The sequence below is a fragment of the Botryllus schlosseri genome, chromosome 4 (assembly GCF_051294905.1).
Source record: "Botryllus schlosseri isolate E-star chromosome 4, Bs_hap1, whole genome shotgun sequence".
Lineage (NCBI taxonomy): Eukaryota > Metazoa > Chordata > Ascidiacea > Stolidobranchia > Styelidae > Botryllus > Botryllus schlosseri.
Window position 1 is genome coordinate 19,799,247 of NC_137239.1, and position 17,741 is coordinate 19,816,987.

At 40.5% G+C, this 17,741-nt stretch overlaps 1 protein-coding gene across 1 annotated transcript in view; it reads left to right on the forward strand.

Annotated features, from left to right (window-relative positions):
* The window catches only part of LOC145437298 (cGMP-specific 3',5'-cyclic phosphodiesterase-like), an 81,849-nt gene that overhangs the window by 56,829 nt on the left and 7,279 nt on the right, over positions 1 to 17,741 (forward strand). The window contains exon 17 of the mRNA XM_080314495.1: positions 11,802 to 11,960. Coding sequence (XP_080170621.1) covers positions 11,802 to 11,960 — 159 coding nt within the window. The remainder of the gene's footprint in view (positions 1 to 11,801; positions 11,961 to 17,741) is intronic.

Below are 17,741 nucleotides of genomic sequence, written 5' to 3' on the forward strand. Positions count from 1 at the left end.
TTATCAAACAAAAAAATGAGGTGCGCATCACCTGTTGGTCTTTTGCGCCACGGTCAATAATGCCGTACAAAGAAATGCGCCACATTCGAATTCGGCGTAACAAAAATGGCATTGTATGGAATAACATTTCGGCAGGATGAGAAAATACGCAATCATGGTTCGACAATCACAACACGAATTCAATGGCTTATGGAGGAGTCGTGAGGAGGGTCGTAAGACTTAACATCAAATTGAGCGCACTTCTCAATAAGGAACCTCTTACGATAAAAATCATATTTTGGGCAATGGAGTAAAAACGCGAACTTGTATGTCGTATATCGGCTCAAATCTGAAGAAGTAGAAGCGGACGTCCTCTAAAAGGTGACTATACTTGACAGCACGAACTGGGAGCAGACAAAATCCACTTGGATACTTTAAAGATGTAGAAGGATTTCATACTGGCTGAATTCACTGCTGCATTTAAAAAGGTTTCGATCCAGCAAAACTTACGGCATCGATTTTTCCCTCTACTACGGAAAAATACGTCGTTTCAAGTCCGCTACACGATGTCGCTATCCTTTTTGCATAGTTCATACTGTAGGCTGTAGGCATGGGTGGAAAATTTATTGAATTTCGCTGATTTACGCGACATTGTGTAGGTGCAAATCAGGTAGACGGTAAGTTCTGGTGCCAAATTATGCTTTCACATCCATTTTAATGGGTGAAAACAAGTGAAATACACCTATTCTCATGGAGAAAGATATACCAGGGGTGTCCGAGGTAGTACCTAAGTATTGCGCGACAATGGAACCCAGGAATATATCTCCAGAAGGATTGGTGTATTTCACTGGTTCACCCATTGGATATCGAGGTCGCGAGATGGCGAGATAACGTGGTATAATCCTCAGCTAATCCTACCGAAGTGTTGGAGGTATATCTAGGCTACTCCTCGCCATCTCATCCGCGTAAGCGGTCTTACAAAAAGCCTAGAAGGGGGCCGTGCTATAAGTCGGGGGATACGGAATCAAAAAATAAGGAATATCAGCCTGGCGAAAATGACCATAGTAGTCGACCAACGCCATGAATACCACAAACAACAACCCATTTGATATGGCGTGAAAGCAGAATATGGTGCCAAACTGTGCCGATGGAATGATTACCACCCGTGTACTGTATTTACAGTTAAGTCATCTGATGGGTTTTCTCACCTTTGTCCCGGTCGCATAATAAACCTCCAGATCAAATCGGTAGAGTTCGCAATTACAGAAATCCGTGACGCTGTCGGAACGCGAAACTATCCGTGATTCACAAGTCTTTATCTCCAATTTACCGAAATCGCAAACTCACATCCGATCCTTGCCTCATTCCGCGCGGTGTCACGTAAAGGACACCATGCACCCTATCGCATTTATTTGCGCGTCTATTATCAGACCTCAGCAACCTCATCATGTATGACGTCACATAAGGCTTTGTTCCGTTTCGACAGTGAATTATGTCGCGCTGTATATAATCGGATTGCGACAGGCTTGTTGACTGAGCACTTGTGCGGCTTTGGACTATGTTTGCGCGATCGATAACGTTGTCGCGTTTGCTGACGACGGGAGATTGTCACTTCAGGCCTACGTCTTGCCTTACTGGAGGTCTTCAGTACTCGATATAGTCAATAGCTAATACTTAGGCTTCTTAGGCCTTGAAGGTTGGTTGAATATTGTCGGTCCATCGCGTCTACCCTGAGAGCAGTGGTTCATCGCCTTTTTTAGCGCGCGCACCTACATTTTTTCACAACTAGCCCTACATTCATTGCAGTAAAGAATTTATTAACTCGAAGACATTTCGTGTGCCCCTTATCGAGAGTTAACGACGCGATAACAGGCATACAGAAAGAGATTCAGACGAAAATCAAATTGGCAAAGTATGACGTAATATTTTTGGGGGGTTTTCGTTTGAATCTATTTCTGTATTCTTGTTATTGTGCCGCTAACTCTTGACAAAGGGCACACGGAAAGTTTCCGAGTTAATAAATTCTTTACTGCAATGAATGTAGTTGTGAAAGCAATGCTCAAGTTCAGAACCGCCAGCCATATTTTCAAGTACCTAAATTTCTGTTTTGAATGGTGCGGAAAGTTCAAATAAGTACCTTTTATGCGACCTAATCATGACCTCATATTGCCATTTGGTTTAGTTGATGACGAAAATAAGTTAATCCCTTTCGCTCGATCCGGATATAAGTCAAAAATAAGGACAAATCTTATTAAAGACAATCTAGTTTTACAGTTGTGGTTTTAACAGTGACATTCGTGGGCCTATTAAAACTGGTCGGCAAACTCGAAAGGGCTGCACGGGCCCAGTTTAAGAAACCGTGTTTAGGGCTAGTGGAATGTAGGTAACACTTGGTTATAAATTCCTTACTCCTTATTCATTCCGATTGTTATATTTCTACAAAGTAGTGTTCGGCAAACTTGCAGCAGACAGTTTGCATTGTGAACGAAAATCGCGTGTCGTCGATTTCAACCATAGCGCAGGACGTAAATCAGGTAAACTGCCCTTTCTCGTGCCAAATTTTGCTTTCAAACCCATTCCAATGGCTGAAAACGAGTCCGACACACCAGTTTTTATGGAGAAATATTCCAGAAGTGGAGTGGATTCTGTTTTGTGCATCACTCAAAGAAATGCACCACCTAACGAACGTTACGCGTAAACGGAAGCGGCAGAACAGGCCGAACGAAGTGAATTTTCAATCTTCAGCAATTTTCGTTGACCGCGCAACCGATAACTTACGACAATCACACTTAGCGATCGAAGCAAAACGTTAACCGGCGCGCGCAAGATGGCTTTATTACGTCATACCACTCCCACAGGGGCTTCGGTAACTGCAAGGCTACGGCCGTTATTGCCTTGTTAAGCGTAATCCTTCGGCCAGTGTATTGGATAAAAATCACTCCAAAATGAAGAAAAAGCGTTGATTGTACAGGCTTGGTGCTTATGACGCAAAAGTATAGGCTACCATGAATTATTATTTTGCAACTGGTTGGTCGGGTTACATTGTCAACAGCACGACACGGTATTGATCATAAAGAAATTACTGATACGGGACGGTGCGATATCTCCGAAAAGGTCGCGGTTCGGTTGCGTAAATTCGGTCGTTTCATACGAATCGGATTCTACTGTCGAATGCGTACAATCCGATGTGTATGCAATCGATGCATGCATATAAAAGTGCGCCAATTAAGGCTTATTCTGCCGTAAAAAGTATATAGCTTTCAATACAACATCCATTGTAGCAGTATATTTATTAAACTCGAAGACTTTTCGGGTGCCTCTTTTCAAGAGTTATCGGCACACTAAAGGGATAAGTATACCAAAAAGTCCCGTAACCCCTGAAGTAGCAGTAAATATTCTCGGAAGCATATCAATTTTATCGTTACAAATCATTTTAAACATTTACAATTCTCATTGGGAATTGCAGGATGGCCTCCAAGGACAGCGTGATAGCTGCGACAGCGCTGATACTTAATCACGAAATGCATTATTCATTGAAATCATCAAGTTGGTCACTGGAATAAATACACTTGGGGACTGCCCGTGTACGTTAGAAATGTTATAATTGCAATTACTCAAACTCAAATATGAACAGCGCGCAGTTACTTTTGCGTGGAATTGTTGCCCGGAATGACCCGATACGGAGAACTGAATTAATTGATACACGATAGCGTGGTCTAAGATGTTTTGGTTGTCAGGTTTTTAGCGCACCATACTTTGAATGCGCAATGCGTCGATACTGTTTTTATCGTTCATAAAATAATCGTTAGGCGCTGCGGGCGCTTTATTTCAGATGCGTAGTCGGATGTGTTTTGTGGTAGATTTATATTTTTATGATTTGGGGTTACGCAAAGGCTTGAGGAATAGCGTAAGTGTACCGCTTTCGCTTCGTATCGTTACTCAAAAACATTGACTCATATTTTCCACTCGAGATGCCTGTGAATTCGTCACTTGGTGAACCCTAATCCTCGCCTCCAACCTACCCCAACATAACCGCTAATATCCGAATTCATTACAACAATATCTATGCATCGATTTGATAATAATAATAATAATACTATAAACAGCTGGTTCGTGGTACAGAACTTGAATATAGCTTTCAATACAACATCCATTGTAGCAGTATATTTATTAAACTCGAAGACTTTTCGGGTGCCTCTTTTCAAGAGTTATCGGCACACTGAAGGGATTTAAACAGATTTAAAAGCAAAACCAAAAAGGCAAAGTATGACGCAACAATCAAAATCACAGACCATGAAATTCGCATTGTATCAATGGCAACAATCACAAACTACGAAGTATACGGACATACGGTACTCTAGTAACAGCACAATTTGTAAATAAACAATTACACGCACGGAACAACACGCACTAATGAGAAATTTGTAGGTTATAGAGGAAATCTTTCTGTCTGCATAAAATAGGTTTGCTCAACTGAATAATAGTAGACTCCAACACTTTTAAATGAAACACAGACCCACCACGCGCAATGACAGTGAACATATTGTCATCATAGTGCTGTGCACAGGCAAGGTTTTCGCTCAGATGCTGACCGATTGACGAAGCATATGCTTGGTAATCATCATAGCAGTCTGTTTTTGCAGCCAATTTGCACTGACGTGCGAGCTCCGTGCGATCATTTGCGCATGTTTTTGACCGAATCAATTTTGGGATATGCTGCTTAATACGCTCAAACAATCTTTGAGATGTACGTCCTACATACCTACTATCACAGTGGCACTTGTATTGGTAAACAACATTACTTGCATCAAAGGCAGGAAGTACATCTTTTCGAGAGTTGGGTAACAAGGGTTTCGTCGTGTACACTACATGCGTGTTAACGCTGTAATAGCAACGGTGAACAGCCGATTTAATAAGCTTTTCAAATCGGCTAGACACGTTACCTAGCCAAGGTAGGTGTAAAAATGCCGGGCATTTTTCTGGGCCATATTTTGGAGCTGTATCCGATTTTTTCAATACCCTAGAGATGGAGCATTTTAATATGTGGTCCGGATAGCCATTTTTGGAGAGAATCAAGTGGATATCATCCAATTCATCCAATTCGTTTTTAACGTCGGTGGACAGAAAACCTACTTTCACTGGTCATTATATTCGTTGGGATTCATTCTGCCCGAAGCGGCGTAAACTAAACCTCATTTCATCTCTCGTTAATCGCGCCTTGCGCCTCTGCTCACCGGAAAAACTGTCACGCGAATTGGATGATATCCACTTGATTCTCTCCAAAAATGGCTATCCGGACCACATATTAAAATGCTCCATCTCTAGGGTATTGAAAAAATCGGATACAGCTCCAAAATATGACCCAGAAAAGTGCCCGGCATTTTTACACCTACCTTGGCTAGGTAACGTGTCTAGCCGATTTGAAAAGCTTATTAAATCGGCTGTTCACCGTTGCTATTACAGCGTTAACACGCATGTAGTGTACACGACGAAACCCTTGTTACCCAACTCTCGAAAAGATGTACTTCCAGCCTTTGATGCAAGTAATGTTGTTTACCAATACAAGTGCCACTGTGATAGTAGGTATGTAGGACGTACATCTCAAAGATTGTTTGAGCGTATTAAGCAGCATATCCCAAAATTGATTCGGTCAAAAACATGCGCAAATGATCGCACGGAGCTCGCACGTCAGTGCAAATTGGCTGCAAAAACAGACTGCTATGATGATTACCAAGCATATGCTTCGTCAATCGGTCAGCATCTGAGCGAAAACCTTGCCTGTGCACAGCACTATGATGACAATATGTTCACTGTCATTGCGCGTGGTGGGTCTGTGTTTCATTTAAAAGTGTTGGAGTCTACTATTATTCAGTTGAGCAAACCTATTTTATGCAGACAGAAAGATTTCCTCTATAACCTACAGATTTCTCATTAGTGCGTGTTGTTCCGTGCGTGTAATTGTTTATTTACAAATTGTGCTGTTACTAGAGTACCGTATGTCCGTATACTTCGTAGTTTGTGATTGTTGCAATTGATACAATGCGAATTTCATGGTCTGTGATTTTGATTGTTGCGTCATACTTTGCTTTTTTGGTTTTCCTTTTAAATCTGTTTAAATCCCTTCAGTGTGCCGATAACTAGGGCTGGGCAAAATCGAGTACCTGAGTGATTCGATTCTGAATCACGTAATATGCTTCGAGTCGAGTCGAGTAATCGAGTATCACCGATTATGACGTCATCACAGAATGTGATATGTCAAAGTTCAAATATGTACCTTTTATGCGACAACAAAAAACATAATGTATGTTATCCATCATATTAAAGATACTTAGGTATTCTTTCGACCATACAGATTTCATTACACTACGTGACAATGTTGTGGGATGATCATGACTTCGGAAATGTGTTATTTCCAGTAACGTTCGTAGCTTTGTAGTATATGCTTCGTATGCTACTATACGGCCAATTTAAGTTTCAAGGCTTCAACAGTGAAAATTAGTATCGAAATTATAATTCTCGTTGATAATTAACTGTCAGTGGCGAGGAGCCTATAATTTCAGTACTCGAAAAATTTGTCTTTTATTACTCGACTCGAATCATTAAAATTAATACTCGATTCAGATTCGAGTACTCGAATCATTGTGCCCAGCCCTACCGATAACTCTTGAAAAGAGGCACCCGAAAAGTCTTCGAGTTTAATAAATATACTGCTACAATGGATGTTGTATTGAAAGCAATAATACTATAGTTATTACGTTTCCAATGCCAAATTCAACAAGTGCCGAATTTTCTTTAAACAGTACTCGTAATCGTTGCGTACAGCTCTCAATTCATAACTATCGATATGTGATTACACTAGTCAGGGCCTACTGAATATCAAAGGCCCCGCACTGGTCCATGACACAATTTTTGCGCCAGGATTTGTTTAGGCAAATATTACCTAATTTGGGGGCGCTGAACCTGAAACTGGCGTTATTTTCGCTCTATCACATCACGTTTTTAAGATAATATATACGTCGATTATTATTAATACTTTTTCGGGGTACTCAAGTAGAATTTGTCTATTAGTAGTACTTACTGAAGAGTTTGGGTTTTCAGATTATATCCGTTTCTACCTGAACAGTATTTTGGATGAACTATTTAATTTTACTATTAGGATTTTGAATACTAGTATGTAGTTTAGTGATAAGACTGCACCACTCTCATGAGTTAAATTGTCATTAGAACTGCGTGATATAACCCAGTGAATCCCAGTAACTGAATATATTTACAAATATTCCACCAATGGATAGTGTCATTATAGTCATATCGTGCTAGCCGAGACGATACAATATAATAATTATAATTATCTGCATAGTAATACAATTTAGTATTGAAGACTGTGATACGCATCAATCTCGTGGTGTTTTCATTTGATGGGATCATTAGTAAGCTGAACTGAACCCATCTGATATTTTTATTCAAATGTCCAATTTTACATATTGCTCATAGCGACGTGATGCGAAACCCCCTTTCTCGGTGATATACTTGGCAAGGAGAACGGTGCTTAATTGAACAATCCAATTCTTAGTCAATAAATGTTATATTGCAACGAACAAAACATTCATATTCGCAATTTATTCACTATCAGCTTTTCAACTGATCCTCAATTTGTTTTGCGCTAATTGCATTTTTGCTTAACGCTCTTGTTTTGTGAATTCTCTCGTTGTTGTTGTTGTTGTTGTTGTTGTTATACAATTCTTACGTCACACTACCTATTTCATCTTTATATTTCGAATTGCAATCTCCGTATTTACTGACTGCCACTCTCGACGAGGGTCAGTTGAAAAGCTTATAGTGAATAAATTGCGAATATGAATGTGTTGTTCGTTGCAATATTCAAATTCTGTACCACGAGGAACCTATTTAAATGTTATATTATATTTACATTGTAAAAGTGATCGAAGGATAGCCCAATGGAAGGCAGATATCAAATAGGCATTAGTCCGGATCGCTTAAATACGACAACCGATAATAATAATTATTCTCGGTAATCATGTTGATGTCTATATAACAGAAGCAACTAGAGATAACAATGTCGAATACTCAGTACAGCCGGTATAATTTTCGTGCAAATCGCAATTACGGTAGCAGGCCACTGTGCGGTATAGGTCTGGCTTCTTCTTGTATTGCGTGACTGCGAGGCGTTTGATTATAGCCAGAAATTGGTATCGTATATACTTATCGTCCCTATTATCTACACATCGCATAGTCGTACGTATCTGAAACGGCTTGCAAGCTCGGAATTAAATCACAATGTCATCATTTGCGCGATTGCTCGCGTGATTCTGCTTATAAATTCATCCTTGGCACGCACTGAGGATTACAAGCAAACTTGAGTCGAGATACTTTGGCTTTAGAAAGCATAAACCGATTTCTTTCCAGGAAATCAGTGTGAACTTTTTTGCAACAAGCAGTCAGCTGTTTCTTTTGGCCTCGCGTGCCTTTTGTAGGGATGGGTACATTGATTCCAGTATTCTAGAAACCAAATTGAGTGTTAATTGTAATGATTTGAGTTGAGTAGTTAGAAACGATTATTTCGAATAATGAAATTATAAGCGCTTTCCCAGGAAGTGCCTTAGTTATGGCCGATTCACAGCATTCAAAATATGCAGTACAAAGCTACGCACATACCGGAAATGATATTTCCGTGACGTTGTGATCAACCCACAACATTGTCACGAGAGTGTAATTCACGGTTGTATTGACTCGAGTTTCAATTTTTCGTCTAATTCACTTGACTAGGGTCATTTTTTTTACATGGAAAATGCCGCGATTCGACTTGAGTCAATTTGTGTATTGACTCGACTTGTACTCGAGTCAGTGGTGGCGCGATAGCGTCGTGGTATAATTCACAGATGCAACACCAAGGGGTTGCGGGTTCGAGTCCGACTCCAGAATTCCTACCCAACTGTTGGAGGTCTACCTAGGCTCCTCCTCGCCATCTCAACCGTATAAGCGGTGTCTTTTAAAAGCCTAGAAGTGGGCCGTGTTTTAAGTCGGCAGCTACGGAACAGAAATTAAGAAAATTGGACTGGTGTAAATGACCATAGTAGTCGATAAACACCGTGAATACCTCAAACAACATATGACTAATAGAGCGCTTGTATATCAGTACCGATGATTGAAAAATAGGCCCAGAGAATGTCTTTTATCTGTTTAAATAAACATGTTTAGAGTGAGAAAAAATGAGTCTATTATAAATCCGAGGCCTTCGATATCACCCAAGAGTTTCTCAGAAGCGAGTTGAATTTGATTTGAACGCGATACTGAGCAGTAAACACTTTGACTTGGACTCGACCCGTGGCTGCCTGACTTGAACTCGGACTTGACTCGGTGTTGAATTGAAAATGACTCGGGTCAAAACTATAAAAGTCAAATTGACTTGTGACTCGGAACCAGGGCCGTAACAGCACTTCGTCAGGCCCCTCCCCCCAAAACTTTGGTCTTGGGCCCCCCATAGGGTTATAGGTCGAACTTCAGGGGGGCTTCGGTCAATCAGATCGGCGATTGCATACATATTATGCTATCAATTTATTGTCCTCTCTACTCACGTAATTAGATTTACCGGTAGAGCTGAGTGAAGTTTCTTGAAAACGGGAGGGCCCATAAATAATAATTAAACATCTTCGGGCGGGCGGACCCGTTGATATGACTTCGTTACATGCTGATGTTGTTTGGTGACTTCCAGTCTGCTATATCAAAAAATATCGAATCGCCCAAACGTAGGCTTCTAAACTAAGAGACGCACTCGATTTCAAATTGTTATTTCTTCACTGGCTTAAAATTGTTCCCAGCGGGATGGTATTTGTCTTGTGAGGTTCAGATTGCAAAGACAGGAACATTCGGCACCAGTCATTTAGGCGCCTATGGACAATTGAACCTATATGTATTTTGTATATATAACGAAGTCTTCGATCAGCATAAGGGCATAGACCTTTTCGGCCAAGGTTTTCTTGCTGCCGATCGTTCTGGCACACTTCTTGGAGTCGCATATTATATGGCCTAAAACTTGATTGTATGTCTTGGTGGGTCGTGGCGCGGTAATGGCCCAATACCCAATAATAAAGAGAAACGGCTACTTGAATTCGCGCGCAGCGCGAAAAAATTTTGAATAAATTCCATAAATTTTCAAAAAAATACTCTATGATTTATGCCAATTCACGAAATAATTTTGGGCCCCCTTCGAGCTCGGGCTCCCCCCCAATGGGGGGGGGGGGGGTTGGGGTGCGGCAGTTACGGCGCTGCTCGGAACCTATGTATAACCTATGTATATAGTGACTTGGTTACAACCCTGGTGTAATGAAATAGGTATGGTCGAAAAAAATACCGAACTATGTTCTTTGTGGTCGCACAAAAGGAACATATTTGAAGTCTCCACATTATCGATACTCTTATCTCATCATAATGAGTGATACCTGATACGCAAACACTCGACTCAACCCGAAGCCTAATATTCAAATCCAATAACGAATCGAGTCATTCTGGTAATCGAGTTTGCTCAGCGATAGTCATTAGTCGTGAATAGGGATATTATTATGACCTGATGACAGTTATTACTTTTATGTAGCTTGCATGTTGTGAAACATGTGCCGATTCTCATAGATAGCGTATCTCCCGTTATCGCATAAGCTGTGCGCCGTGCAGACTATAGTCACTATGCATTTTTGTTCGGGAAACTTTACTCAGCTGCCTGGATCATTCCACATCTGAGTTCACCGGTTCATATCTGTACGTTTTACGACATACGTAAATACGTACCGCGAGGATTTGTCTTGAAGCAGTGGTGAGACGTTTGGGATGCTGACAAATGCACTGGTGAACTCGCTATGTAACCTGTAAATTGCCATTAAGACATTAAATGATATCTTGTCTTTTGTAGCATACTTGAAGGTGTAACCGCAGATACTATACGTCGTATTGATAAACGCAATAATACACTTCGCATTATATTGTCTAGTGCGGAAATCAGTCTACAGACATTCACACAGTCGTTATTACTAGATTTTCAGCTACCACATATACGAATCAGTTTGACCGCAAACTACAGACCTGGTATTTCGCAAAGTTGTTATTATATAGTTTGTTAGTGCGAATCTTCTAAAGGCGGAGGAAAGATGACTTCGTTTTACCACCGGTGGCATTGTGTGCGTATCAAATCGTGTGAATTTTGCGGCGCATTAATCTACTTGAGATTTTTCTTCGCGGAACGGGCAGCCCGCGTTATTATAGCTTGCATGTCGTACGTCTTGAGTGTATCACGGAATGCGGTCGACTCAAATTTCTTGGTAGATCTCGATTGTCTTGTCTCCATCTCCGCTTTTATGGATGTGATTCCAAACCCGTGTTTGGTTGCGTGTACTATATACGGTCACATCGGTCATGTAGGTCGGTTCCGCTTTTTAGGCCGACGAACTTATCAATCACGGTGCGCGCATTGGTTGATTTGTTTTTCCAATTTTATATCATTGAGAAAGGTATATTCCGAAATGTCTTGCATGTTTTTATTCATCTCTATCAAGACTAATGTACTAGTTTGAACAATTAAAATTGCGACTTCTGTTTGTAATTGCGTGAATATTAACACTTTACAGTGTCATTTATACTTCTACTGGAGTAGACTCTGGCTGCTTTGACCCGCTCTGGCGATAATACGCCCAATCACTGTTGTCTATCGTATACTAGGCGACAAGGGTTATCATTCCAGTTAAGCTTTTATGCGTGGCGTCGCTTCACATTTCACAATCAACTACTTCGGCAATCGCGTGTATTTCCCATTACAGATGGCGGTGAACGTCACTAACGAATTCTACGACCAGGGAGACCAGGAACGAGCACTGTTCAAATCCGAACCTATCGCGATGATGGACAGAAACAAGTCCAAAGATCTTCCAAAGATGCAAATCGGTTTCATCGATGGTGTGTGTTCGATGGTGTATGAGGTAGGAATGCAATCAGACAACGCAAATCTACATAGGTAATAGTGTAATACTGAGATAAAGCTACTCATCGCCATCCGACCCACATACGCGTTGTCGTACTGAGGCCTAGAACAAAAGTGCATCGAGCTATAAGTCGGCAGAACAGGAATCATAATAAAATTATCGACCTGGTGTAAATTGACCATAGCTTTTCCATCATCAGCAATACTACGAATCAACAACAGCACCTATCCAAACGCATGTTCAACGCGGAACAAATATTTTGGTTTGAATTTCGAAACCAGTAATTATTTGGTAGATAGTAATTGAGTAATGAAACCAGAAAAGTTCCATATGGGGTCCATTTTTTCGGCGAATATGCGTGGCACGAGTCCCTTTCCATCATTGTATTTCAGGACAGATCATTGATAATACCCTATTTGCTATGGTGATACGATTCCGTTCCCATCTTTAATGGTATTGCCGCGTAAGTGGGATCATGACCAAATATGGAAAAAACGGTAAACATACATTGAAAAAGTATCGTCGTCCGTGTTAACCCTTGTAGCAAACTTCGATGTCATCCTGAATCCAAATGTGATTGAAACCAATACACACATGCATATTGCATGCATATCCTATTCTTATCTCGCATCATTGGCGTGTAACACTCGCTTTATTACACGAGCTAATCTCAATATGCGGCGCATCAGACGTGTACATTGTCATCATAAAGATGTGTTATTGTTGGATTATATGTGCATGTAGTGCAATACACTGCTAATTCCATATATAGCATTTGGATTGTACATTGTAAACGGCTCTCACATTCGTGTTACTTCATGTGAATATTTGAGAATGAGCTTTCTCATCAAGAGATTGCAGTAAGGTTTCATATGACCCATTGTCGGAAAGAGACATCGCTACGATATACAAATACAATGATGATAAATGTCATTCGGTTGGACATAAATTGTATCCGATTGATGCCACTTGATCGCATTTGAATTCAATTGCAATGCAGTCGCTTTGACAAATGGAAGTTGATGGGCCGTGTAAAAGGATGGCTGTTTTTGAGACAAAATATTTATCAAAAACACAACACATTAGATCGTTTCTCTTTTCTTCAAACTAGTTCATAGCAGTTTTTCAACGCTAAGTATACGGAAAAGCGATTTGGTTATGCATACCGTAAAATGTGGAGTAAATATTACGATCGCAAGTGTTATTTAGGAGAATTCGGTGGATCGATTGACTCCATAATAGTGCGGACGCAGTCTTCAAGACATTGCTTACTCAATCATGAAGCGAGCTCATGCAGTCTTGTTTGCGTTTCAATGATCAGTGGTCAGCGTTCGCCTGTAGTGTACACAAACATTAGGCTTATGGTTCCAATTCAATTTCAAACCCATATATACTGGACCGCTGAATAATGTAGAACTTTTTCGCGTCATCTTCAATATAACTCCATGAACTCTGCAGAGTTTACCCGTGTAAAATTTACATGGTCACAATGATAGTACCAATTTTATTGTCACCCCTTAACAGCGCTATGCGTCATCTGTTTTAATGTGATTGTAGGCCGTTTCAAAGATACCGATTACGTACGTTGCCACGTCACACAGCTCCATATCATATACTAAACTAAACAAATATCCACACGCTCCAGCACGTCATTATTGTGCACACCAAATCGTTGTGACCACAAAGATGAATATACAAAGCATTTAGACTGAAAATATCCTGAAAAATTGCCCACACTCAAAAGAAATTTCAGGCGTTTCGCGGCGCGACCTCTGACACAACCATAACCGCCAAAACGATATCAACTTTTCACCTTCTACAGAATGGGTTGAGAATCGAGAGTATAGATATCAAACAAGTGCCTACGTGACACTCGACAGTACCTTCAATGCAGTGTCAGGTCATTCCCGTGGGATCGCTGTTATCTCTTATCTCAGCATCAGTGTGGTGCTGAAGTTCTCCGCAAATAATTGACTTATAATGAACGCTGGCTGTTGAAATGGAAATAATACTTCCTAGATGCTGGGAATTGTCAACAAGAATTATAATCGATCATTTTCGGTTGTGACGGGTTGTCCATTGTATCGTTGTAATAACAATTTGCTACACACCGTGTTGTGGGTGTTATTGTTCAATATATCGAAAACAGAATAGGTATGTAATACATAATCGTTTTCTACCGAAGAGATAGTGGATGTAATTGACAATGGAACAAGACCTAGGGTATCGTTTACATCGTTGGATGTAAAATTAAAAGGCTTGAATTGAATAGATACAATTTGCATGTTCACTCCCGAATGTGCATAGCGGTTACCGATCCATCTGTATCAATTTAGCTGTTATCGGAGAGATACCAGCCGGCTTTCAAAAATTGGTTAAAATTCACAAAATGTCCATTTCGGTCGACTGCGGATGCTGCGTAATAATGTAACAACTATAATGGCAACATTATCATATTGAGGGCCGAAATATATTCGTTTATGCGAGCATGTTATTTGACACAGTGTCGCTGGTTTTGCATTTGGTTTTTATTTCTTACGAAAATCTTCGTTCTAATCACATATCGTCATTTTGGACATTCATACTGTAGCCACATATTGATATATTGATCAGGTAGCAGAAAATAAGAAATCGTAAAAACATAGATGTTTTAAATGGCGCTAATTGCAAAACCCTACTACATAAAGAGAGTCAATGCCTTCTTTATTGTTTATAGTTATCGGTTCTGTGGTAATGCATTTGGTGAACAGCACCAGTCACACGCAATGAAGTCAAATCGATAATGCTTTTCCGGTGAAGCGTGAGATACCCATATACCCAGAAGTGCTTCACGGTATGCAGCCGTTCAATAACTTCGCTTTCCTGCGGTGATGGATGTATTTTTGCGGTATTACGAAAATGTACTGGTAATACGTAACGCCGGATGATGTGTTTCAAATCCGAATCCCATATTCTGTTGGTCCCGAGTCGATAATCACGTCTAAATCCGGTAAAAAGCTAAACTCAAATAACCGACGCATCCTGCCCCCAACTCAAAGTTCCTAAGTTATGTTTCAAAGGCAGAAAATACTATTCCTGTCGATATCATCTCCATTCGCATTTTCAAACCAAATCCCGGAATATGTAGCGTGACAACTTACATGCCTTCCTAGTTATAGCTTTGCTATGGAAGGTGGTATGTAAAGGGGGTTTAGTGACTCTTAATCATAGGTGAGTGATGAGTTACGAAATACTTTTTCGAAGTAATCGAGTAGTTTTTGACTCTTTCACTAGTTTCCTAAGTATGGTTATGATTTTTTAGAGCACTTCCACTTCTACCTGAACATTGTTTCGCAAAGCTAGCTATGTTTAGTATAGTTTACGAATAAGTTTGAACACTTTAATGTGTGAAATAATCGTAAGGCCCCTGTCAAATAGCCATCACGAAAGGGTTGCATTTAAAACAAAAGTCCATTTGGAGCAAACACTTTTATAACATGGCCTTTGTTTAAAACGTGTTTTTTATTGCTTTTTTAGCCATATCGTCACGAATTTATTGTGACGTTGCAATGGATTGGTCTTGACCATTGAAAAGATAGGGTGAATATGGATCTTTCGACGAAAAGTGCTTCCGAACACTGTCATAAACAGACCAAAAATATCTTAAACCAGGACGACACTGTTATGCGGCATTTTTGCGGTCGGCGGTCATCATCATGAGAACATCCATTCCGCGCCAAATGATCTATATATACTCGCTAGAACTGTCGAACCGACGACGACTTCGAGGGTTCCAGCAACTCCATATCGTATACGTCGACTATATTGGGTGTAAATCGTCCGTATAGGCTCATACTGCATGTTTTTCGAAAGTATTTACATAAATATATGACATATTTATACAACGTTTTAGAAAAAGAAAACACAATTATGTCATTAAAAAAGGCATTTGTTTAAGACACTGCTTAAAACATGTTTTAAACAAAGCGTTTTAAAACACCGTTTGTTTTAAATACAACCGTACATCACGGTAGCTGCTGAATTTATTTTCAAAGATTGCGCCCATTTGCAGTGTCATTTATAGTCTTTTTGTGTCACTCACAAAGATGCATCTTTTAATTTATACAGTAGCCACCACCGATTAACACTCAAAAAGTAGCGTACACTCGAGCAAAATTTACGTTGTTATACTTCTAGTTTTATATTTGAGTACCAAACTGACTACTTTTGCCATCTCTTAACATGCCAACTTTCAATTTCGAAAATCAATTCCATGCAATTCAATTTCGAAAATTGGGACAGCATCCTATCCCAATAGAAAAGCGCCGCGCTTATGCATTCCCGTATTCCTGTATTTGGAAAGGACATACTTTACTTTCACACGCGATATGAACTGGAAAATGCGCCAAGATTTTATCTTCCGCGGCAATTTCTGTTGCGCGGCTCGCGCGAAGCGAAAGCTGTTCCAAGCAGTTTGATTAGGCGAAAATCGTTTCCAAATACACCTAGCCTTCGCTTTCATCAATTCCAGGCATGTGCCCTGCCGGCGTGCAATTAACCTTACAGCAGAAACCGCCGCTGTGGTATAATAGCTATAATCGCATATACGCCGCGCGGGTATACATCAGTGATATCATGATTGGGGGTGGCGATGTTGAATATCCAGATGTGAATCGCCTGTACAGTGTGCAAGGTCAAAAACAGGTCATTTCGTGTAACACAGTATTTTTTCTCCAAATCATAAAGATCCCGGGCTCACGAAATTGACTTTTGCATGATCGATTCGAAAGAAAACTGTTCCCGAAAAGTGCTACGGCATTGGTGTAAAGCAGTGGTTCCCAACCTTTTTCGACTCATCGCCCCCTTTTCAAACTCCACACCGATCATCGCCCCCCAAATATTGGGAACCGAAAAATGGGCATACAGACTGAAATCACCGGCGAGATGACTAAGAAAAAAGGTTAACTTTTCGGCTCGACCTCGAAATTACACTTTTCCAGCTAGATTTTGGTGAGTTGTCTAACAAAAAAGGTTATTTCTCCGACTTGATTCCAAAAGGAACGTAACAGAACTTCGTCCCCCCAATACGTTGGTCTTGTCCCCCATCACCATAGGGCGTTAAAACAAATTTCTGCACCCCTCAGACCCCCCCCCCCCCCCCATATCTCTTTACCGCTACTTCTCAGCACAAATTGTTAGATGGCCTAATTCGCGCGAAGCGCGAAAAATTTCAATCATTCATGATTGAATCGGTCAATATGATCCGGAATTGCATATATATTGCTGTCAATTTTTTATCCTCTCTCTGCTCATGTATTCAGATTTACCGGTAAAAGTGAGTGAGGTGTCTTGGAAAATGTAGGGCCCGTAAATAATAATTGAACATATTCGGGCGGACCCGTGGGTATAATGAGTTCGTTGCGTAATGACATTTCGTGACCTGTCTGCTATGTCAAAAGATATTCAAATCGCCGATACGTACTAAACTAAACCACGCACACGATTTCAAATTGGTATTTCTGCACTGACAATTATTTTTTCTCTGCGAGTTGGCATTTTTGTGGGGTTCCGATTGCCAGGACAGGAACATTTGGCGCCAGCCATTTAGGCGCCTATGGACAATTAAATATATGTATATTGTATATATATCGAAGTCGGTCAGTATAAAGGCAGTCCTTTTCCGCCAAGGTTTTCTCGTTCTGGCACACTTTTCGGAGTTGCACGTTGCATGGCCTGAAACTTAATATGTCTTGGTGCGTCATGGTGTGTTAATGGCTGACGCAGAGATGCTCATTTCTA